We start from the raw sequence: 24,989 nt of genomic DNA, 5'->3' as shown, positions 1-24,989 counted from the left end.
CCCGGCCGCTTTATCCGTCCGCCGTGGGTGGCGGCCGGCGCAGTGCGCATGAGTTCGGGGCGGCAGCTTGGCGGAGCCCGTGGCGCTGCTCCCACCACCTGCCCGTCCTCCGCCTGGGCTCGTTCCGCCCTTGGCTGGGAGAGGCGCGGACCCCAAAGCCGGTGAGTGCCGCCCCTCCTCGGGGGGCTCCCCTGGCCCTGCGCGGGCCCCCGGCTGAGGGGATCTTCGCTCCACCCGGGCTTGTTCCCGCCGGCTCTCGGGTCGCTGGCGTGAGGGGGCGAGCTCGCGCCGCTCCGCCTGCCCCCCGCTCGGTCTCGCTGCGGGGAGAGGCCGCGGAGCTGCGCGCCCCTGCCAGCCCGCCGCGGGAATGGTTCGGCGTTGCTCTTATTACTCACTAATGGATTTTTAATTATTCTTCCCTCCTGTTCCAAGAGCAGCGGCGGCCGGGACGCTGGGTGCTCCGTGCGCTGCGCGAGCTCGGGGCGGCGGGCGGGACCGGGGACAAGGACCGGCACAGCCCCGTAGAGCAGCTTTGGACTTGGGTTAGTTTTGGTACATAGGCGGGGAGGAGAAAAACTATCAGCAAACTGCTGCCCTGCCGTGTGTGAGGCTTGGCTTCCCACTGCTGAGCTGTTAAGAATTTTTTACCTCTGTGGATTTCTTGTTCTTCCCTAGCATAACGTCAAATTTGCTTCTGTTTATCGGCAACTTTACGAAAATATGTTTAAGTAAAGGCTTCATACCTGTAAAACTTTGATGTGTGCTGTTCCTGCCTGACTGAGAGTGATGAGGAATAGCTGCCTTGTGCCTCCTCTTTGCTTTCCGACTGTCTGCAATTTAGGGTTTCCCTTGGAAATGCTGTTGGTGTAAACAGTAGCAGATTCTAGCTCACGATACTTTTTTCCCCTTCCGCCTGTCAGGTGCCTTTTCCATCTGGAGGTGGTAAGCATGAGAAGGCTGGTGCTTCTTCAGATCTTAATCTTAGGTGGTTCGGGTGAGGTTTAGCGCGTGTAAAGAGAAAGCACAGCCTTAAAAACACTCTTGGGATTTTCAGTAATCCAGGATCTCAAGGGCATGTTTCCTGAAGAGTTTTTGTTTTAGTGTGGCAGTGAGAGGAGGTTGCTGCAAGTGGAGCTCTCTTGTGCTTGGTCTTGTGCATGGGTGTAGCAAGAGATGATTCCTGTGGTAACAAGCATGCAGATGAAATAGGAAAAAGATAAGACAGCCTCTTCCGAATTTTTCTAAACATTTTCCAAGGATTTTAAGCTGTAACAAGTATCAGAAATAAAACAGTTACTTCCTTTCCCCTCCCTTTTTATGAAAGACTTCTTTCTAAACCCTAAAGCATAAGTCTTAGCTTTAAAAGCTTTTGCAATTTCTGGCTTATGCTAATAAAAAGGTATTATTTTAAGACTTTGATATAGATCCTTGACTGATGCAGCATTGTAGATGGCCTTTCTTGTACAGGCACTATTTTAAAAAAATTATGATTGTGCTTTTCTCCTTCCTTTGCAGGAATTACTGTTGTATAAGAGGGGAGCTGATGTTTCAACAATAAAAGGGGGGGGAAATGCTGCTTGCTTGGGTCTCTAAGAAATGAAGATATCACTTATTTCTCAGAAATGGAATAGATTTTCCCAGCTGTGTCTTTCTTATCAAGGATTTGTTTGGGGGTTTTACTATAGGGAGTGAATGAGTAGAATTAAGTTTTATGACTAGAAGTGCAAGTAACGCCTGTCATTAGAAAGAAGCAGGGAGATTTCTATATTGCATCTCTGTTTTGTGAGTAGTAAAACTCCTCTCATCCTGTTAGTTATAGCTGCTTTTTCTCTGCATGCCTCTGAGAGAAATATTAACCAAGAATGTTGGCAGACGGATTGCTGGTTGGATATAGTAACTGGAACAACTTAACTCCTGAGCAGTTGACAAGTCTCAGGCTGACTGACCTTCTGAAATACTGGAGCATGAAAATAAATGAGCATATGAATGTGGCTTTCAAAGCCAGCCAGACAGGCTGTTACTGTTACCAAATCTTCCCTCCTCCTCCTTTTTTTTTTTTTTTAATTAAAAAATAAAAGCAAGTGATTTTAATTTCCAGTATAACTAACTGCTTAAATATATTCTTTTCAATTGGGTGTATTTGGATGATCCCTGTACCAAGTAAAGTCCAGGGCCAAGACTCTGCTGCTCTTTTTTTGCCAGTGCTGTTTTCAGCTTTGTTTACCTTGGGCAGGCAGACCTTTTTGTACTTACATGGGAATGAAATGCCCAAAATTAGTTAATTTTTAAAGTAAACACCCATGCTTTGTGCTTCAGACGTCCTTTGCTTTCTTCCCCACACCAGCACAGCAGTCACAAAAAGAAGCATAGGAGAGCAGCCTAAAATCCAGTTGTGAGACTGTGACACTGCTGTACTGGGGCTGAAAATTGTCTTGCTATCCTAAATACTGTGTAAAACAGGATTTGCCTCACCATTGCTATGACTGTAGCAGCAGTTACATAATGAAACCCTAAACCCCAGCAATGCTGCACCTGTAACAAGACAGAAGTTGACTAATTACAGAGGCGTCTGTGTCTGAAATTGTTTATGTACACTTCATGGTTCTAAAGTGTTGGCTGTCACAGATAGCACCACCCTGATGTTAACAGGGGAGATTTAAAAAGAGTAACTTGAAAAGAATGGAATGCTTTCCTTGTTGAAATTTGCATAAGGCAAATTGAAGTCAGAGGAGAGCTCAGCCATCACCTGGATGTGTTCAAAGCCCCATATAGGACTGGAGAGGCACTCTGGGTATCACATGTAGTTCTCCCACTGAGCAGCTGCTGGTCATCAAATCTCAACTGGAGAGTCCCAGTTAGAGCCTTATCTTATCCTTAGGTAAAACCTTAATCTACAGAAAAGTAACTGCTTGTCACTGGCTCTAGTTTTATTTTCAGCTGGGGCAGGAAGCAATGCTGTCACTCTAAATGAGTGGGAAATGTGAGCAGTTCAGGGATCTTTGGTTTAATCCACAATGTTGTGTAGGAGCATTGCCACTGGCCTTCATTTTGGGCAGCAAGATTCAGCTGATGCTGTTGCTGATGTATTGAACTGAACAGAGTTTATTTGCAAGGGAAAAGGCAAAGATGTGTGGGCATATCTTTTCCCATCTTGAGGGTGGATCAATGTGCTTAGCATCATCAAATCCTGCCCTGGTATTCCACTATCTTAAAAGAAGGAGCATTTCCCAAATACTGCAGAGAGCAGTATGAAGTAGCAATGAGCTGTGCTCTTGTGCTGGCTTGGTTGTATGTAACAAAGTCTCTGAACCATAGGGTCTCAAAACAGTAAAAAAATCTTTCTTGAAATCTAGAAAGACCAGTTAAGAATGAAGCACATTATGGATTCTTTGTTTTCTGGTATCATCAGGCTTGGATTAATGTGGTCAAAGGTGTGACCTTAGGCATTGTTTCTGAGTAAAGCATGATTTGGAGAATTCAGTGTAGTAATTGAATTATTACTTGGGTGATGAAAATGTAGGTTTGTGATTGTTTCCTTTCTTTTTAAGTGGTTGCTACATTTAATTTGAGATCCAATTCATGGAACCATTTAAACGTGTGACGGAATGTCCTAGTGAAGTCAGACAGATTTGAGTTTACTGAATTGGTGCCTTGCCCATCTAGTTCTTTCAAAAATGTATGTACACAGGGTTAGTTATTTCACTGTTGGCAGCTCTCACAAATTCTGGTGCGAGTTGTATGAATGACATTCAGTGTGTTTCTTGAGGCTCCAACTTCCAGATTTAGAAGACTGAGAGAATCTTTGTTTTTAGCTCCAAAACTAACGGATTTTGTAGCTCCCCAGCCTGTAAAGGAAAGTTTGAATTGTCACAAGTGTGCCACAGAAACCAGAAAGTTTAAAACAAAATATTGGGGTTACATACATTGGATTCTGGGAGACTTGCATGGTTGTTGTCACTCTATAATTACTTCGATGTAGTTGTTTATCTGTCATGGGCTACCATGAGAGCCCCCTGAGTTCACACTTGGCTGAACATTGTTCAGTCCTACTTGTCACCTGTTCTGCAAATCAATATTGATGTCCAAGGAAGTGTCTATAAAAATGCTGTTGGCCTGGCTCTCATTTAGTAGACCTTACTGTCATGGATTCTTTGTGTGTGTATTTTCTTTTTTTTGTTCTTTTTCCATTAATGGTCAGCATTTTTATTTGTCTGGCCATACTGTGGGGACAGTCCCCTTCTAAACAAGGGCAGGAATGTTTCCGGGTTACTGGATGTTAAATAGCCATGACTGTTTCCAACACATGGGATTTTTCATGAGCAGATCAAGACTGTGAATCATACTCAGTGTTATCACAAGCTTCTACACTTAGGAATGGAGAAGAAAAGTCAGAATTTAACCATGCTGGCCAGTTTTAGTTTACCTTGGTTCCTAAACATCAGCTGTTGTTTGTTGTTACTTCTGTTTTGTTTTGTTTCTTTCTGAAGAACAGCTTATAAATTTACTGTCTGATTCTGTGGTATTTTTATGCGTTCAGCAAAACCTCATCAGTTTATCCTGTGTACTCCTGGAATTAGTCAACTTGCCTGTCAGGTCTGGCCTCTGTAGGCAGTACTGTTACTTAGTCTATTCTTTTACCAGAAAGCTTCAATCTTACTGTATATCCCAGGAGTGGGGTTACTCCTAAAGCTCAAGGATTTACTCAGTATTCCACATCTTGAAGGAGGTAAGAAGAATTCAGTTGCTGATAGCCCTGCTCAGAAGGAGGAAATGTGTCCACTGTAACTAACCATCAGTTAGTTTTGAGGAGTTTGGAACAGCAGTGGCTCATTGAAGACATGTCATGGGTCAGCTGGTTTTGTTCAGCTCTGGTCTTGTACAGCTGGTTCAGAGGTATGTTGCAGGACCACTTAATACAAGGAAAAATTTATGAGGTTATTAGACACAAATACCTGACCTGTTTTGGGAAGCCCTGTGGTCTCCTGACCACAGCAGGCAGGAATCTGAATGAATTCCTGCTCTCCTTTGCCTTGTTTTACTGCTCTGCTGCCAACTGTCAGAGGCTGATAAAGGTCTCCAGTCTGCTCCTGTACCGTCATTTTTATAAAACCCATCCCATGGTAACACTTCTAATGACCACAGAGTGTTTCCAGATGTTTTTTTCCAGATGCTTAACTCTCCAAACTCAACCACCACCATGGAGTGCAAGGTGACTGACAGTGTGTGCATTGCTATGTCTGTGCACAGCTGACAGATTAAACCAACCTTGAACTTCACTGGCCACTTCTGCTTCAGTTGAATCACTGAGAAAGAGCTGGTTAAGAACAAAGGCAAAGTCTGTGTGATGCTCAGAGTACAACGAGGCTTAGAAATCTATCTTCAGAAATGTTTCATGCAGAGAGTGTTCTAGAAATTGTATGTATAGTGAAAGGGACAGACTGATCTTGTGCCCTTTTAAAAATGCATGATAATTTTCTAAAAATTGTCAACTCACCTTAAGTATATTGTGCAGTTAATGGCCTGGTGCTGTCTGCTGACTTTTGGCTCCTGGCTTACGTAGCAGTTGATTTTTAGCATTTAAATGTCTTGCACTTTTGTGGGATTGATCTTTTTGCCTATTAAGCTAGTCTTCAAACAGGATTGTTAATAAAAAATTCTTTCAATCTCCTGCTACTATAGAAACAGTCCCTTGTAAATGCTAACATTGAGCTTCAGTGAAGAAGTAACCTTAGTCAGCAAAACTGTAAAAATATCCTTTTTGAAAGGACAGACCACACCTTATCTTTGATGGGAACTTAATACATTCTGTCTGAATTACTTGCCTCTGTCAAAGCAAAATTAAATCTTTGGAGGTGAAATTCAGTGCTAACTTCAGAATCTTTCCATTTCCTCCTTCTACTCTCTGAAAAACGTGCATGATATGTGACTTATATTGTTTTAAATATCTCATGAAAGCTATCTCTAGTGTAATCAAGAAGTGATCACTTCAGATGATAGAATCACATCTGCCCTAAGATACATTTCTGGTTTAATATCTGGGATCCCCTCTCCAAATAGTACTGTTCCTGTCACACTTCTGTGCTCCTGTGTCATGATCTGATATTTTTTTATTATTAATCCCTAATGGTACAGGCACACATCTCCTAAGCCAAGCTAAAAAATACTCAGCTGCAACGACTGAACAACAAATCCCATTGTGAGCAACTTTCATATTTAATGCATCTCTGAAGGTCAGGAGGAACAGCTGCCTGTCGTCCTGCTGTTCTTTCTCTCTGAGCAAGGTTACCTTAATTTTGAACCCTGCTTGTTACCTTGGCAATCCTACTGAAACAGTGGGGTCGAAAAAATTCACTAGGTTCTTGACTATTTCTATCTTAAACTTATGAAGTCTTTCCCTTAATAGAGATGACATACAGAAGGTGAAGGGACTTCAGTGTTAGGCATGGTTGGGAGAGGAATTTGTCTGTAAAACATGCTGTATGTATTGCAGCGGTGCCAGGCAGCCTCACGTCAGCTCTAACTGCTCTAGACAGTGTACAAAGGTGTAGGGGTTTCTCAAAGCATAAAGAACACAGCAAAGGGGAGAAGAAATAATGTATATGAGTGGATTATGATTTTATTGATGTGTACCTTTGATGTGGTAAAGATGATGTAAAAGGTAGAAGGAGAAAAAAGTCTACCCCCACGCCTTTTCTGCAGGCTCACAGACCATTGCACAGCTCCCAGGCTTTTCTGAATTGAGTAAAACTCCCAAAGAAGCCAGAGCTTCTAACACAAAAGCAGGACCAGTGCTGTAATGTTTGATACTGGCTCTTGTGTGGGTGGCTCTCTGAACCAGTTGCACTCACTGCCTTTAGTCATTGTTCAGGAGCTTTGTGAAACATCTGAACTGCAGCTCCAGAATGAGTAATGGGAGCTTGCTGGGAGCAAAGGTATTTGTTGTTATTTATAATTCGTGGCTTTAATGTTTATTGCTGCTGAATCTGGGTGTTCCCGCTGTCCTGAATGCAGATAGCCTACCATGAACTTAGTCCTGGTTAAACTGAGGTACTGCTGTTGGAGAAAGCAAAAAAATACTCTTAAATACTTCTCCCTCAAAATCTGGGCCTCTTGATTTGGTTCTTGGTGACATCAGTTAATATCTTCTCCTGGTTAGTCTTTAAATGTGGGGTTTATTTGTGATATCTATTGTAATCTGTAATTGTAATTTGATTGCTATTGTAATCGGCAGCAGTGACGTCTCATAATGCAGTCCATAAAATGTTCATAGTTTTGAGTGTAATTCTAGAAATCTCACAGTTGTCTGTAGCATCACTGAGGAACTGAGCAAACATGGCCTATTTAGTTTATATTGGGGACACCTGGATAAAAAATTTGATGCTGCAACTTAAAATTGCTGGAGAGAAATAACATTTGCCTTGTGTTGAATGTCAGTAGAAGTACTCACCTCTTGCTGGTCTCTCTTTTCCATCTGAACATCATCTTGACAGTCATAGGATGGAATCTGAAGTCAGTGGGAGCTTTCTGTGAATTTCAGAGGTGTCAAGATGCTCTGATAGACCTGCCTTCTAAAAATTAAGTATGTATTTGTGTGTGTGTTGTTCAAGTGTAGGATTTCAGAGGAGTCAAGGTTTTCAAGATTGATAATGTTGGCTTCCAAAAATTGCATATGTTTTCTTGTGTGGACGTGTTTGTGTGTGGCTTTTCAGCACCATGGGGTTTGTTGTAGATGGAGCTGCTGTTGTTCCATGCTTGGGCTGTTGCTGTTTTCCTGTTTAGCTTTCTGCAGCAGCCATAAGTACAGCAGCTGCCTCAGTGCTCCTGTGCCTGCCCTGTCCTGAGAGTCTGAAAACCAGGACCGTGAGCATGCTTCTACCTCTCTGGGCATCACTTAAAGCCCATTATCCTGAGGATGCATTGTATCATTGATAGCTAAAGTTCTTAATAGAAAAAAAGGAAGAACCTTCTTTTTGTGTAAAAGTAAGGCTAAATTTGATTGTTAGACCTAATGTTCCTAAGAAGGGCTATGAGATGTTTTTGTTGTGGCAACCCAGTGCTCTGGATTGTGGATGTGCTTCCAAGACTTGCTGGACTGCAGCCTAACTGCATTGTGTGGGAGCTTTCCCACAGGACACGGTGGTGCTGCGGCACAGGCGAGGCACCTCTGGTAATGTCATAGCCCTCTCCTGGGAGGAGGGATCAGCGGGATGGAATTGTTGCTCAGTACTGGCAGATGTTATCTCACTGCTATGAAACACTAATCAGCTTACCAGAAGGCTCTGGTTTCTCGGCCCTCAGCCCACAGCTGTGGGGAGCAAGGAGAAGCAATCCGATTGAATTGGAAATGCAGGCTTGACTTTGCTTCTCGTGTCACCTCTTGAGCCATAATAAAAGGAAAAGCACTTGGGAAGCAGGAGCGTCTCATTTAATTTGTGCAGTGTCAGGGGAATGGTGTCCATTTCCCAGCTGATTGCATATAACTTGGCACCTCAGAACCAGCTGTTTTGAGGAATGTGTCACTGCTGTCCACGGGTCACAGGCAGGCCGGGTGAAAAGATGGACTGTTAGCAAGCAAGGCAATTTCTCATTGCAAAGGGTGCTTTAATGTATCGCAGCGAGAAATGAGCTAGGTTCTATGTTTTGCCTATCCCCTGCTCATGCTGTTAGTCCACTAAGATGACTTTTGTGTTTGTGTCCATGAGAATCAAAGAGAGTGTTTTGTGAGATGACAATAATTTAGAGATTTTACAGAACTGGGCATTGGGAAAGCTTTAAAAACTGGGGGCTTTTCCTCCAGTGAGTGCTGGTGCATATGTCTGTTTCAGTAAATGTCTTCCAAATGTACAAGTACTGTTTCTTCATGGCTGAGTGAAATAAAAGCTCTTGAAGCTTTAAAACACAAGTTGTAATGTGTTGATGCAAAAATGGCACCAAGTTCTGCTCATGGATCTTTCACCAGAAGCAGGTGGCATAGAGCTGCTTCAGTAGCACGAGTTAACTGCAGCAGTGTTAGGAAATGAATGGAGTTCTGTTTCCCTCATGTGATCCCATAAATAGAATTCTTGTTTAAAACCGAATAAAGATAAAAGTACTTGAGTTGTGCCAGTTGGTATCTCAGCCAGTGGGATTTTATTACTGTTAATGATGTGCCATAATGGAAAACACAAACTGAATTTGTAGGACAAGGATATATTCAGGATCCTTGCTTCTAACTGTCCGTAGACATCTGGTTTGGAAGCACAAGAGATGGGGTACAGAACCTTTCTATGTTGAATTTTAGTCATCTTTTTGAACAAAACCAGTGTTTTAGAAGATGCCCATAAAGCAATAAATGTGCTTCAGGACATAAAGATATGCCCTTTATTAATTTGCGTGGGATCTTTTTTTTGCCATTTATTTCCTTTTCAAGTGTTTTAACCAGCAGATTTGACCCCATACCACATTCTGTTCTGTTCTGTTTCCAGACATGAATCAAGTGAGCAGCCCCACGTAACACACTGATGGCATTCTGTGCTGCATCGGGATCAATAGGTCAAGAAGGTGTGATGCCTAGGAATCTCCTGGTGGATTCTCCTGAAATGGCATCTGAAATCTCTCCAGAGAACACGCATGGGAGCATGGAAAGGGCTGGCAATGTGGAGAACCTTGGCAGCCAAGCTAGATGCAGAAATCTTGCCTTGGTAAGTGTTTTATGAGCCTTGTGCTTAGTGATACAGATTACATTAATAGTCACAAAATCACGCGATTTTTGTTTTATTAAGATTGATTTCTGCCATTTCTAATCCTAAGTGGTTGCTGGTGTTGTCTCGGTTTTTAAACTCAAAGGCCAGAAATAACTTCTCAGCTTTGGTATAACAGCTTGTTATTCTGGTCTGATTGTCTCTGAGAGCTTGGAGAGTACTTCTCTCCAGCCCTTCCTCTCAGAGAACCAGGAATGGCAGTAAGGGCAGCTCTGCCCTTGCTTTGTTAAGTAGCTCATAAAGAAACTTAAGGATAGTGGTGGTTCTACACACTGCTTTTGCTTAATCTCTTTGTTGACACTCCTGAATAAAGGTCTCAGTTTATTCCACCTTAATTAGATGAGTAACAAATATGTCACCATAAACAAAGCTGTGCTCACATTAGTGAGCATGAGTGTGTGGCCATTTAAATTGTGAGTGAGTAACTGAGGGAGTAGGATGCACTTCTGCATTCTTCCCAATTAGCAGGGTGAATCAGGCAGTGAACTCAACAGTACACTTTGTACTGTGACAGGCTAAGCCTAGAAAGCGCAGATATGGTTCCTTCCATATTTTTTTATCATCCCAACCATTTGAAAAGCATCCATTTTTAACTGAGGAAAGAGCACACTGGTAAACATGCTTGCTTGGAAATCCAAATCTCTGTCTTGCCTTAAATATGGAATTAGGCTTTCTGTCTCCTTCCCTTTGCTCTCCCTGATAATTTCCTTTTAATGTGGTAGTTTTCTGTGAAAGAGTAAGTGGCAAAACCTGTATTTATCTGTATACCTCAGACACACTCATGGTTTTGTGCTACTTTGTGAGCTTTCTGGCACCTGGAGGCAATTCAATGCAGGTCCTTTTTTTGTTGTTTCTACTGAAAATACTTACTGTTAATATGACGCTGTATCCCTCAGCGTGTGTTGCTAGTTAAAACACAAAACAAGTACAGTGAAATTTAGTTCCTTAACTGTTTCTGATCTGTTCTAGAGAAAAGTTGTGAAGGTTGAGGATGGGAGAGGTTAAATACATCATTTGGACTCAGGAAGTTAGTGTATGTTGTTTGTTTTATGAAAGTTTGTTGAATTTTGGAGAATTACGGTGGAAATTGTACTTTGCTAGAGAATTACAACTTAATTTTACACAGAATTGCAAGTTAATTTTGCTTATTACTTTAGCACTAGTTTCCAGGTTAACAAGTAATAGTCAATCACGTTCCTTTGGGTTTTATTCTTAGTTGCAGTAGCAGGCATAAGACTAGACATTTGAAAAAATCAGTATTGAATAACAAAGCTATGTATAAATCAGTCTGTTTGTACAGTCTCATCCTGGGTCTGCTGTGTCAGAAGATGACGTAAATTCCCTTAGTCCAACTAGATCCTGCTATGTGATAACCCATATGATGATGCATCAGCTAGAATTGGAATCCCTTCCTTCTCTGTAATGCAGTAATTTATAGATGGAGTAAAAGTTAGCTGTAGGCTTAGGCAATTCCCATCAGACCTGGGAATTAGCAGTTCACAGAGCCTTTCATTTGTCTTGTTTGAGTTTGTGCATGAAGACAGTGAATTGTGTACCAACTAATTTAATTGGGATGCCACAGATCCCCTTCATGATTTTTCTTACAGCAGTGTAGTAGGTGGCACGTCCAATAAGACTGACAACTTGCATGTGTGTGTTGTAACAGGCTGGACAATATAAACTCTCCAATACAGGCATAATTTCAGTTTCTGAATTTGAGATGGGGGTCTCTGTTAAACCAATCATGAAGGAAATTCTGCTTAATTGCTGGAACATGCTCCTGGAGAAATTATCTTCTTGCTTCAGTAGTTTTGTTATAAAGGTTTAGAAGATACAGAAGCTTTGATGGCCTAATGAGAAGAAAGGGGTAGATAACTTTGTGTAAACAAAGATTTTTTAATTTGACAGTTCTGAGAAAAGTGAGGAAGTATTTTCAGGCACACTGGACCCTGAAACAGAAGCAACTAAAGACCTAACTGCCTCTTCATTTATCACTTTCGTGGGTCTGTTCACCTAGAGACATGGCAAGAAAGGTCAGGGTTGGCTTTGATTTTTTGTGGTTTTGTAATGGCATTGCAAAGGAAAGAAGTGTGACAGTGCTTCTTATGATAGGCCCATAGTGCTGCAGGTTTCTTCCTACTTGATTGTGAAAAAAACAGGCTCTTAAGCTTCTCAGTGTCAAACTGCATTAGTTACTAAATATAACCTTTGTATTGCATCTGTAGAATTCAAACAAACCCAGGGATGTGATAATAGGGACAAACACTTGGACTGGCTTTAGCCTTTGCTGACTGCTCACAGCTGGTTTGGCTGACTTCTGGCTGGTCCTGCATCCTGTGTGTCTGTGCTGGCACTGCTTGCTGGGAACTGGTTGTCAGTTTAGGAGTGACTAGGAGATGGAGATCAATTGCCATGTGCTAAAAAGGTCTTAAAATTCTGTATGTGGGATCCTTCCCAGCCAGCTGTTGTCACTTCAGTTTAATTTTGCCATATTTCTCAGCTTCTCTTACCTATATAGTGATGCTTCCAGTTATCTTTAACAACTGCCTCAAAGGCCTCTAAGCCAAATTTATTTTTTTAAATGGAAAGCAAGATGCTGCCTTGATTTTATGAGTATTTCCATAGAAATTATAGATGTTCAGATCTGGACTTATTCTGCCAAATCTGTTACAGAAAGTTGAGTTGAGATAGGAGAAATGTTTGCCTTGATATCTTCATCTCACATGAACTTTAGTAGCCTGTTATATATGAGGACTAATTTGCACACATATTTTGGTTTCTTTGTTAAAAGGTATCCATACATCTGCTTGACAGAAGTGTATTCTCTCAATGCATGGAATCAGTTGCACTTACCCAAGGTTGAGGGCAAACAAAAACACTGTTCTTGGCATTCTAGCTTCCAAAACCCAGTCTGTAATGACACTGCCAGACATGTGGTATAAGAATTAACTTGCCATGAAATACAGTTGCAGCAATTTAAGTACACTTAATCCAAAGATAAAACTAGGTCTTGAGGTTTTTTTGAAGCAATTTGCCTTGTTCCATTGACTGAATAGGCACAGACCAGCTTCTTAAAGCCAATCACTCTTTCAGTGCTTGTCTCTGGTAATTGGACTGGGTAGCTATTCTCAGCCATGAGTAACTGCTTTAGTTTCTAAGTGTGAATAATGTGCTAGGACAATTGTGCTACCTGTGAAAACCATGGCAGAGGTGCTGGTTGTACCTGAAGTGAGCTGTGCTAATTGGAACTGCACTAACAATAAGCTGTGTCAGTGCCTCAGATCTGTTGCTACAACTTCAGTACTTTTCCTTCTGTATCTGAACATGTTTTACTGAGTGGTAGCTTTGAGGGATAGTGAGTTCCTGTTATTCTTGGTGGATCACACGGTGTTTTATATTTTATTTTTTTGCCTTTGGATCAGACAGATCCTTGGTTAATGCCACAGTTCACCACCATTCTTTTCGGGCAGTGGTGGCCTCTAGAATTTGTTCAAGTGACTATTACATTTGATCCCTAATCAAATGGCTTAAAGTGGGAGAGGCCATGACTCTGAAAAGATTTTGCTTGTTCTGATTGTTATTTCCTCAAACAAGCTTCCTCTCTGGCTCTAACAAGACTTCATAACCAGTCACTGGAGATGGTTTGTCACTCCTGATCCCTTGTATAGTACAGGTGACATTCTGAACATAGACATGAAGTGCAGCTATGCTGTGACTCGTCTGAGCTGGCTCAGTGTTTTGTTTCACGCACTCAGCCACTTAACTCAGGGGTGACCTGGTTATTTTGTAGTTATGGTGTCTCCTGTAGCCTAAAAATTCGTTGCTATGATCTTTGTCCTTTTTTGGATCAGTACAAATAATTCAGATGCAACAGATCTGGCATTCTAAGTGTGCCATGTTGGTATCTTCAGGGAGGTTGAGGTATACCTCAGTCTCCCTGAAGAGAATCCACTGGGACTCCAGTGTGGATTTAGGGGTTCTGGAAAAGGACAGATCATGTGTCTGTTAGCCCACTACCACCTTTTTTCCTCACAATTTGAATGAGTCTTGTGAAGCTGAGCTACACTTCAGGTACATTCAAGGGAAAGTCCCGAGAAAGGTTCCTGTTGTAAAATTGTAGTTTTCCCCCTTGACACTGATACTCTGCAGGCTTTACTGTACTACAAGACCTTTCACCATGTCCAAGGGCTTTGCCAAATAACAATACACAAAAAATGAGAAGAATTTTGACTGTTTGCTTTGTATGGATCCAGCTGCCTTGGGGCAGATGGAAGCCATTCCTTACAGAGTGTGGAGGGAGCTATGCTATGCTTCATCCACTTTAAGCTGATGTTAGTATGACCTGGAAGCAGTGTGCCTTGGGAAAATAAGACCCTGACTCCTAGCAAGGAATGATCTTGGTGTAAAATGTGCCAGTGAGAATACAGATCCTGAAGGCAATTTGGGCTCTGTGCACAAACTCTATCATTGTGCTTCAAAGCAGGACCTGGTAGATAGAGATTATTCCAGCAGGTGGGCAAATCTGCTTTTTAAACCTTGCTGATGGACATTCCTGGACTTCCAGAGTGTTTTCTTCATATATTTCAGTACTTTTCACTGAATACTTGGGTTAAAGTTTCTGTAATGTGAAAGCTAGCTTCTACTTGTCTCACCTTCAGTGAATGTAGAGAAGATTTGTTGCAATTATATGGGTGGTGAACTTTCTCTATCTTAAAATACACTCAGGGACACAGGGCTGCATGTGCTCACCACCCATACATTCTCCCCTGTTTTGAATGTAATGTGCTCCATTATTTGGGCCTTCCTGTGCAGCTAAGCTCACAGCACTCCGTGCTTTGTTCTGGACTCTGTCCAGCTTGGCTGCATCCTTTCCAGAGTTCAGCAACTGCATCTGAACTCTGTGTTCCGAATGAGGATGTGCTGTCATGTCATCACCCTGGTTAATATATCCCAGAATGAGATCTGCATCCCTGAACAGCAGAGTTTTTTCCCTCTTTATGGCACTTAAACTGACAGAATCACAGATTGCACAGGTACCTTGCAGTAATTTCATCTCAGCATCATTTTTTGTTCATCTGTAAGTTCATTTTTTGGGACCATGTCATAAAGGTTTCAAATCAAGGTATATGACATCTTGTGCTTGCACCTATTGGTCAAGTCAAGAACCCTCTCATGAGAAATGATCTTGGTGTGAAATTACTTGATGTTTTTATAAAAATTATTTAGTGGCTTTTACCTGAAATGTCTCCCTGTTTTTCTCAATGTTGTTCTAACAATTTCGTTTTCCCTTTAATTTCTAGAGGCCGATCAGCCTAATTTTGTTATCAAAGAGATGTCTTCAGAGTTTAAGTAGATATTCAGCTTGCTTTCTTTAAAAGTAGGTTAGGAGTAATTTAGTCAGTTTATGACTTTAGCTCATCTAATTTATCTTTTAAGTACTTGTAGATAATTTGTTTCCTCACTTAGGACCTATTGATTATATGCTTTGCTACCTCTTATGAAGCACACAGTGCAGTTATGCTCGTAAACTGAAGAAAACAACACTCAATATTATAGTCTTCTTCACCAAATGAAATGGTATTATCAAAACCATCAGATAGTGGGTTGTAGAGGAAGCACTTTTTGACACAGCACACAATTACACTCTGGAACTCCCTGCCACAGAATGCTGTGCATGCCAGTCATTTCCATGGCTCAAACAATAAGACAAATTCATGCTAGAAAAGCTCATTAAGGGCTATTAAATACACAGATGCCAATGCATCTGGGGAATCTTTAAGCCATGTGCTACTGGAAACTGGAAGGATTTAGGGGAGGAAAAAATATACCCCTCCAATATACAGCAACACCTCCCACATCCTCTCTTACTCCTGTGTGTTCATAGCTGCTGGAGGCTACTGAGCTAAATGGGTTTTTTCTGATCCTGTGTAGTAGTTCATGTTCTTAGCTGTAATTCGCATGCTTCCATCTTCAGTAACACAGCAGTACAATCCATTCCATTTCCCTTTCCTGTAAATCAGAGGTACTTGACTTCTTCTGTCCTAAAGCTTTTATGTGTGTTCTGATACAGTTCCCGCACGCACGGCTTTCCTTTTCCCCCCTTCTAACAAGGAGAACTGCCTTGTTACTAGCAGACTGTGGCCCAAGTGGTGCTACACTGGCCTCTGTACTGCACCTTAGAACAGTTTGCTCCCTTCATGGTTCTTTTGAGAAGCACCCATTCACTTCTTTCTCATGGAATTGTGTCCAGTAATTCTTCAGTGCTGTCAAGTGATTGATAAATCAGTTGAATCTGGTATTTTGCTAATTGAAGTGTGGTTCCTTAGCAGGTTTTAGAAGATTTTTTTTAAGCATTGCAGGTGTCTTGGGATTTCCTGTGGTGTTCTGTTTCTGTAAAAGCTGTGCTGGTCTTAGGATTTTAGATCTGGATTTGATGTTCAGAACTTCTTCAGATGCATATGAAAAATTGTGGGCCTCTGGATATTAAGTCATTGTATTGAACAGGTAGGAAAGGAATCAACTAATTTTTTTCTATGAAATAGATCCAGTTCCTATTCTTCTTTTCTTTCTCTTATTTCTTTATTTTTCCTGTTTTATACCAAACAGTGTTTTAACAGACTCTTTCCTGTTTGGCATAAGCAGGAAATGTTTGGCTGCAGAGAGATCTAAAATATTAATGCCAGCTGAGCATACTCAGCTATTTCAGCTGTTTTCATCCTAAATTTCTTCTGTCTGAGCAGTCTTTTTAATCCTCCTAATTTAATGTAGTTTTAAGCTGAAGCATAATATTCAAGTTTCAAATTCAGGCTGTCTTTTGACAGCAGTTTTAAAGTTTGTAGTGTTAGGTGAATGTGAGATTTAATTTAGGGAGGTGTGTTTGTGTATCAAGAGTAGGGAGTAGATGGAAACTATGAGGTGAATAACTCAAGTAGCTGAAAAGACTTTTCATCTATTAAAAAGCACAGCTTCATTAAGAAAAAAGGAGGCCTGGAAAACCAGCCTGGAAAGAATATTAACTGCTCCAGTACTTGGAATATATGGAAAATTGCAAATAGACTTGGTAGCCTTAGTTAAAACTGGCACCTTTAAGTTACAAAAATTCCTCCCATCTTTCTGAAGGCTCTGCTGTAGTACAGGTGGGAATAAAGCAAGTCACTACTTGCTTTACATCTCTGAGCTCCTTTGGTTTGACCAGCCTGAGTAGGTTATTTTTTTTCCACTGTGATTGTGTATCTAAAATGGGATTGTTTCCTTGGCTGGCAAACTGAAACATATCTGGCCTGAGGGAGTTTCTATCCAGACTGGATGCCTTGCATCTCAGTACAGTGCCCTGACCTAACACTGCCTATTCTCCAGAGCTGTTGGTTTTGGTTTGTTTGTTTGTTTTGTTTTGTTTTTTCTGATGAAATGTGACATTGATCATCTTGAAAGGAGACTGCATGAGGAAACAGATCGAAGTGCTAACAGACATGAAGTTGGCCTTTCACATCTTGGTATGCTATTTATTACAAATGTGTTTGCAAAGGGATGGTTACTCAGTTTAGGTCCTTTACCTAAAGGGACACAGCAAGATCCATGAGAGATTGTTAAATCAGGCAAAACTCTCCTGCAAATCTTTCTCTCATGAAAAACTGTTTAGTCGTGCAGCACAGAAAAGGATGCAAAGAAGTGCTTTTGGAAGTCTTTGCTTCCTTGCTTTATTGTTTGCTCAGCTTTTGATCAAAGAAATTAAGCTAATGTGTGAGCAGTTTTTTTAGGTGCACACACTAATTCCTGCACCACACTCTGGATTTGTTGCCACTATGAACTTCTTAAACACAACCCCCTCTTCTTTTCCTTTGCCTTGTAAGTCTGGCTTTTGCCATGAGCTCACCCTCAACAAAAGGCTCTTGGAGTCCTGTTCAGCTCCAGCTCAGGGCTACTTAACAAGGTCTCCTTTCCTGTCATTCTCTCGCCTACTAGACATAGCAGCCCTATGAGTATTTGGGTGGGGAAGGAAGGAGATTGCAACATCCATTAAGGAAAAAAAACCACACACACACAAAAAACCCCAAAAAAAAACAAAAAAGGAAGGCTTGTCTGTCTCTTGCTTTTCAAGTGCAGCTGTAAAACTTTCCTTGGCCTTTGAAAACACATGTGGTGGGTGCGAGCTGTGGACTATGTCAGCCTTTGAAGTTCATCTTTTAAACCAGCACTGGCAAATGGCATCCAAATTTTAGCTTTTGTAGCAGTTTTGCTGCAAGCTGGAATAAGTTACTTCTTCTGACAGTACACTGTGGATATTAAGACTAAATTAGAAATAAACACACCTCTGTACATCTTTCCCTTCCACCAAATGTTCTATTGGCCACACAGGCTAAGAGCCTCAAACCATTTATTTTCTCATCTGAAACTTCTGAGTGCTCGGAGATCAGCTGCCACTGGGTACAATGCAGCACATTGTATTTCTTAATCTATAGGCATTATTTTGGTACAGAGCTATGTCATTCTTATTTTTAGTGCTGAGAATGGGGATAAAAGCTTTGTTTGTGCAAGGAGTTAACAGGTAGAGCTGCACGCAGGTTTTTTTAGTCTAATCTAATGTAAGATGATCTGAACAGGCATGGTGAGTTTGAAGCAAGTTGTGCTGCCCTAGCAAGAACGTGCTACCTCTTGAATATTTGTACTGCATACCTTTATATATTTACCTAAATTCTCTCAGCCCTCCACTGAGAAGTAGCCTTTTTACCCTGTTTGCACGTGCAGTGAGGTGTCCTTGGTGCTTCTTGTTGAGTTACTGACAGCAAAGTTTCCAGTATATGCTTGGCAGGGGAAAAATTCAATCCAGAAAAGGGAAAACCTCACTTGCTTTTCAACAATATATACTTACATTCCAGAACTTAGACAGGGCTCTTGGGAAAGGTCTTTCCTGTATCCATTGTCTTAATGCAGTGCCTTTCTTAATCATTCTTTGTCATCTCCAAGCTTCTGGAAAAGTGAGTGTTTCCCAGGGTGGAGGGAGAAGAGTTAGAGCATTGCTGCCCAGCTTTGCATAGTGATAATGTGTTAATCAAGTTAATTAAGAGTAGTGACTCAGAAAATGAAGACTGGATAAGCCAAGCGATTATTTATCACTTCTGTGGTCTACAGGATTATTTCCTGCTGAAGAAAATAGCCTAAGGCACTATACTGCTAGGGAACAGGTCTTCATATTTGTTCTTGGGTTTTCCTTTCTTTAACTCAGAGGTAAAATCTTCAGAAGTCCACTCCCTCCTTAGTGTTACCTCTTTGTAATCTCTTATGTATCTCTGGATAATTTATAGTTTGTAGTGGCAGAGACACTTCTCAGCTCCAGCTTTGCTTCTAGAAGTTAAGTCACCCTTTGGACTTGAGCAAAAAGAGAATCAACCAATTTCTGGGGCTGTCCTGAGTTCACCCTTTCCCTCCCATGTTGTTCCTCAAGTCCCTGAATCTGACACAGAACACAGTTTGCCCCAGTTTGGAAATCAGAAGAAGCCATCCTAACCCCTGCAAAGGCACAGGTGTGTGTGTAAGGCTTTTTATTTTGGCCTTTTTTTTTTTTTTAATAGCTCTTATGTCTTTTATCATCTTTTAGTAATTTGCTCTGTACAACTCAAATGAAAACTTCTTTGCTAAACTAAAGGATGTAATACCAATTGCTGTTTTTTTGATTTTTAAATTTTTTTTGTCCTCTAACATTGTAATGTCTAAATGTCTCTTTGGGAAGGCGTCAATCTTTTTGTTTTTTCTTTTTTCCCCATAGGATGATGAAAGTTTGAAATACTTAACTCATGAAGAACAGGATGTTCTCATGTTTTTTGAGGAAACCATAGATGCCTTAGAAGATGACTTGGAGGAGATGGCCCTACGTGACAGTGGCATCCACTGTCAGTCCCCAAGGTCAACAGAAGAAAATGTGTCCAGTCATTCGGAGACTGAAGATATCATTGACTTAGTGCAGTCAACACCTGAGAGCAGTGACCATGAGGGCCCTTCCAGCAGAGATACAGAACCAGGTAGTTGGGTTTCTTGTGAGTGTGGGTTTTCCCTTTGATCCAGCCCTGACCTACTCCAGTTCTCTGCAGAAACTGCTAAAGAAATTCTGTACCTTCCTTATTACCTCAAGCTCTTCATCAGGAGCTCTAAAGACTGGGCTTTTAATTTGCCTTGGGGTTTTTGAAATTCTTGCTGTTACTGTAACTTTTTTTATAATTTTTTCTTTTCCCTCACGGGGGTCATGCATCTGGTGAAGTTGTTGGTTTGCTGTCTCAGTCCTCTGCCTGGAGACTGAGTTGTCACTGTTGTGCACAGTCATTGCAACAAGGCAGACTGTATTCACCAACCTGTTCATGCTCTGCTCTTCCCCAAGACTTTTTAAGATTTTTCCCCCGGAGTTTAAAGATAGCAGATTGTTTTCAGTGTTACACTGTGTGGGACTGAAAGGCACACGATCCTATCAGTGAGTTTGTGACAAGGCAGCATATGGCATGTTGTTTTTGTCACCCCTAGAGTGTGTTCAGTCTGTGATTGGACAATGAATCTATCAGCTAGTACACACAGTGGGACATAATGTGTCCTCTCCTGGCTGTTTTAATAAAAAATAAGTACTGCAAAAGTCTTATGAAAGAGCAGCCATTGAAGCACAGTGAAGCAACACACAGACTATGAGTGAAAGGCAGAGAGAGGGCTGTGATAGTGACACATTGTAAACGTGGTGATTTGAGCTATAGCATTGCCTAAGAGATGCCATTGCTGGGACTTCTCTTACGGTTTCTTCTGGCTGTGTGGGCTGAGGTTGAGTTAGAAAGGTAGGGAGAGAGGAGAAATGCTGCTAAAAGAAGCATTTTAGCTTGCATTCTGCTCTGCATGAAGAGTTCATGACATCTCTGCTGCTTTGCCTTTTAGTGTTGGATGCCCCTCGGAGAGCCGAGAGTCCTCAGCCGGCTGTACCTGCTGACCTTCCCCCACACCCCCCTGCACCACCACCAACGGTGTCTGAGACACTTCCTCTTCCTCCTCCACCCCCTCCTCCAGTGCAGCATCCAAAGTTGCTCCGTTCTGTCCCCACTCCTCTCATCATGGCCCAGAAGATCTCGGAGCAGCAGATGGAGAGCCGGGCGCGCTTCCCCGGCGCCCTCAAGGAGGGGAATTCTGACAGGAAGAAAGCCCAGGTAGCCAACGGTGATTATTCCACAGCACCCAAGCACCCTCCTGCCCCCGCCCCCAAACTGCACCGGTTCCCAAGCAACATCAACATAACAAATGTCAGTGGCAAGGAATTCAGCGAGACCATTTCCAAAGCAGCGGTTAACGTCCAGGAGCGGCGGGCTCAGGTGCTGGCCAACATCAATGGGGGAGCTCTTCTGGCAGCTGAACTGGAGGAGAAGCTGCACAAAAACGATTTCTTGTCACGTAGCAGAAGCTCTTCCTTACGTGATCTCTCCTCTGAGCAAACACGCTATGAAGCCCTGACAAAACTCGGCCTAGTTAAGGGAAAGCCAGCTCAAGACCAAGTGGACCATGCCCCCAGCACTCAGCAGCCTGATGTGCAGCCCAAGCAGTCAGAGGCTGTTACCAATGGATACCAAAACATCCATGAGATTTTAAAAAGTGAGCCCAGCCCTTTCCTTCCTATGGGCAAAACTGTAACAATCAGACCAGAGGTGGCTCCTGACACTAACAAAGTCAGCAGCCCACAGCAGAACACAGAAAAAAGTTGTAATGATTATAAACAAGCTGGTGTAAGCCCGGACATGAGGAGGAGGTCGGGTTCTCTGCCCAGACCTCCAGGGTTTCGATCTCAAGGGATAACGGTGAAGTTTTCCGGCCGTGGCTCAACTGAAGAAGCCAGGAGAGAGGCACTCCGGAAATTGGGACTGCTGAAAGAGACTGCCTGACTTGGATGGGAATGTTGTGGCAGTAGGGGGAAAGTCATAGCATGGCTTTGTGCTGGAAAAGTCCCAACAGGATTGGGATCAAGTGGATTGGAAGAAAAAAGGGAAAGTTCTCTGCTTCAGGCCAGCCAGGAAGGTATTAGACACTGTGGAATGGCCACTTGTGTTTATCCCAGAAGGACTGGCACCACGTAGGGTCATGTACAGCAGTGGGGTTTGGCTCTCCTTCCCACAGAGATACTCATCTGTTGCTCTTTGTGACTAAGAGGAATTTATTTAATTAATGCTGGACTGTAGCAGGCAGCATCTTGTTAATGAAGTGTACAGTGCAGTATTGTTGTACATAGCAAACTGAACGGCAAATCTTGCTTTTGCTCTTTCTGAAGCCAAAACAAAGAGCTCTGTCTGTCCTGCCCACATGTCTGTCTGTCTGTCCATGGGAGCTTGAGATAATGTCACAGCTGAAATTTCTGACAGTGTGACACCCTTCTGTGACTTTCTGTTGTCCGTATTATCTGGCTTGGCTTCTTTCCGTGCCAGTAGTGGAGTCTTCTGCTCCCTCACTCTCCCCTTGACTCAGAACTGTGCACAGGATGGCTTCTGCTTCGACCTTCTCCTGGGCAGAGCAGCCCAAGGTTTGACTGGGTGACTGCCTCACTCTGCTGCTGCACCTGGAGTCTGCCCTCCCCTCCCACCACCTGCTTCTCCGTCACGCCCCAGCAGCCCACGTGTCCAGGGAAAGGCGCCTGGAGAGCCTCAAGGATATGCACTGACAGCCAAAGAGTCTCCTGACAATCTGTGACCCCAACTGCTCTGTCCCAGGGAGGATCTCACAGCAGAGAAGCCATAGGAACAAGTTAACGTTGTACCTAAAGCATTAAAAGTCTTCTCTTTTACGTTCGGGTTCCTGGGAAGGAGCTGCTACTTTTTGAACAGTAGCTGTACTACACAAGTTCTAAGTTCTGTTACTTCTAAAACTGTCATTTGGTCTTCCTGTAGTTTGACAGCCCTAATAATCCCTCTGTTCACAGCCTTATTTGATTCTGCCCTGCCAATGCATAACAGAAATTACAGCCAAAATTCTTGCAGGTTATGTGGAGTTTCAGGAGAGCTGCATCTTTCCTGAATGGTCAGGGTTGGTGGTATTTTGCCTTTATTCAATAGACAAGCTGGTAAAGATGGTCCCAAAATATATTTTGTGTTATTATGTTTTTGGGGTTTTTTAATATGGCAAAGCTGCCCTTCCACATTGAAACTCCTTCCCTTTTTGTATTACCTGGAAACATCAAGAATAGCCACTTTAAAATCAAATGCCAAACTCTCCATTTTTTTGTTGTTATTCCTTCACGTTTGATTTCTCAGTGTTTTGGATTTTTTTCTAAAGGGAAAAACTGACTTACTCTCTGCACTTTCTGAAGCCTCGACCAAGGCACTCCTTCTCCAGAGTAGCTGAGCAATAAACCTTGGAGAAGAGGAGGGGTGGCTGCAGCAGAAACTGACACACCCTTTGGCGAGGAGCTCTGACATAACTGTGATAAACAAGTTTGTAGTTCTTGTGATAAAGTATTTCAAACTTGCTGAGCTGTACTTGTAAACGAAGCTGTCGTGAAGGAAAAACCTTTGTGTCATTCTCAACCTGCCTCATAAGTTAAGGGGTTTTTGGGGTTTTTTTGTTGGTGGTTTTTTTTAATTATTATTATTTTTTAATTATCTGCTTGCTGCTTAAATTTTTAATTGTGTTGTTACGGTATCTGGCTGGTTCTGTTATGTAGTTATTCTTTTCAGCATTTTCACTGGGTAAGTGATCATGTTCCTCATTGTGACAGGCTTGCTATACATAAGCAATCAGTAATTAAAATATGTGGCCGTTCCTGGGCTGGCAGAGCACTTGGGCATGCATAATCAAACGTGAGAGGTGCTGCTGAAGCAAAAAAGGCTGCTTGTGTGCTGCAAGTAAAGCACAGGCTTGTTCTGCTGGGCTCTGAGTCTGCAGTCCTAAATCAGAAAGACTGGGGAGCACAGAAAATACACCCAAGCACGTGCTGCAGTGCAGGCTGACATGTGGATGATGCATAATAATTTATTAACATAACCTGATAAGTACATTTAAATGTTTCATGGCCTTTGTGCTTTTAAATCCTGGCAAAGCAAATTCTTCATTCTGAATGTGAAGTGCATACAAAGCAATCTCCACATCTAATCATTTCTTGCCAGCTCTTCTTTGAGTTGTTTACAGCTGAGAGTCCTTGCTAAGCAAACGAGGGGGAAAAAACCCTGACACCGTTTCATTGAAATTCAGTCTAGTTCAATAACTCTGTAATGTCACCCTACTTAAAAATACCCCAAATATTTAATATCTAAAGTTGCTGTATGCTGAATTAGCTGGATCATGTTCTCTCATCCTTTGTGCAGGGCTGTGTCCTCAACTGGTGGGAAGTGAGAGTTAGATCTTCATTAGGTAAAGCAGTTTCTGCCCAGGGAGGACTTGGAACGAGGTATTCATTGTGGCCCTTCATCATAGCAGTTAAATTCTTCTCTGTGCCTAAAACTGTAGTGAGTAAAGCCATGTACTAAATGAAGTTAAGTCTAGCTGCTAATAACCTGTATATAAATTTAGCTCTATTTTGTGTATCTTGTTTTGTGTGTATATGTTGCTGTGATTTTACTTTCTTTCCCTTTGTGCTAGAGGTAACTGTCCTGCACAAATCTGATAAATCATCTATTAAACTAGAATAAACCCAATGAAATGATGGCTGATGGGAGGTGCCATTGTGTTCTTTGCCACCCAGTAGCATGACTCTTTTTTGGAGGAGGGAGGTGACTTTTTTTCTTAATGGCTAATACTGATTTAATAACCTTTCATTTTGAAACTGTGGATATGTGTGAGCCAGAGCCCAACCCTGTCATGGCAGGTGCTGGAGGAGGGACAAAAAAAAAAAGGGGTATGTCTGACAAGAGCAGTGTATTCTCACTGCTGGGCTCCAGCAGCTGTGATCAGTGTCCTTGCCAGAATGAAGTTCATCCTGAACAGTGTTTGAATTAGACAAAAGCCTCTCTCTCACAATGTTTTGCATTATTAAAATGACCTTTCCAAGAGGAAAATTTTATATGTGAAAGAAGAATAACATCTTTGTTTCTAAGGCTGTTACCATAAATGAGTGTGGTCCTGTTGAGTGTGGAAGTCTTCCTTGTTGCACAGGTCAAAGTTCCCTGTCAGAGAACATTCCTACTCATCCCTTCTACATCTGTTTGCTGCTTTTCTGTCTTTTGAAGGAGGATTTCTATGTAAGTATTCAGGTGTTGTTGAGCATTTGTCCAAACATCATGTGTCATAAAAGAGAGAATAGAAATCACT

The 24,989-nt window shown here is 42.1% G+C and overlaps 1 protein-coding gene across 1 annotated transcript; it reads left to right on the top strand.

Annotated features, from left to right (window-relative positions):
• PROSER2 (proline and serine rich 2) lies at positions 1–24,391 on the top strand. The gene is made up of 4 exons (XM_059847513.1): positions 1–161; positions 9,465–9,680; positions 19,504–19,756; positions 20,646–24,391. The coding sequence occupies exons 2-4, from the start codon at positions 9,501–9,503 to the stop codon at positions 21,635–21,637; spliced, it is 1,425 nt and encodes a 474-aa protein (XP_059703496.1). The 5' UTR covers positions 1–161; positions 9,465–9,500; the 3' UTR covers positions 21,638–24,391.
• Positions 24,392–24,989: the final 598 nt, after the last annotated feature.

This window comes from Haemorhous mexicanus, chromosome 5 (genome assembly GCF_027477595.1).
Source record: "Haemorhous mexicanus isolate bHaeMex1 chromosome 5, bHaeMex1.pri, whole genome shotgun sequence".
NCBI classification, from domain to species: Eukaryota; Metazoa; Chordata; class Aves; order Passeriformes; family Fringillidae; genus Haemorhous; species Haemorhous mexicanus.
This window is presented reverse-complemented; position numbering and strand designations above follow the sequence as displayed.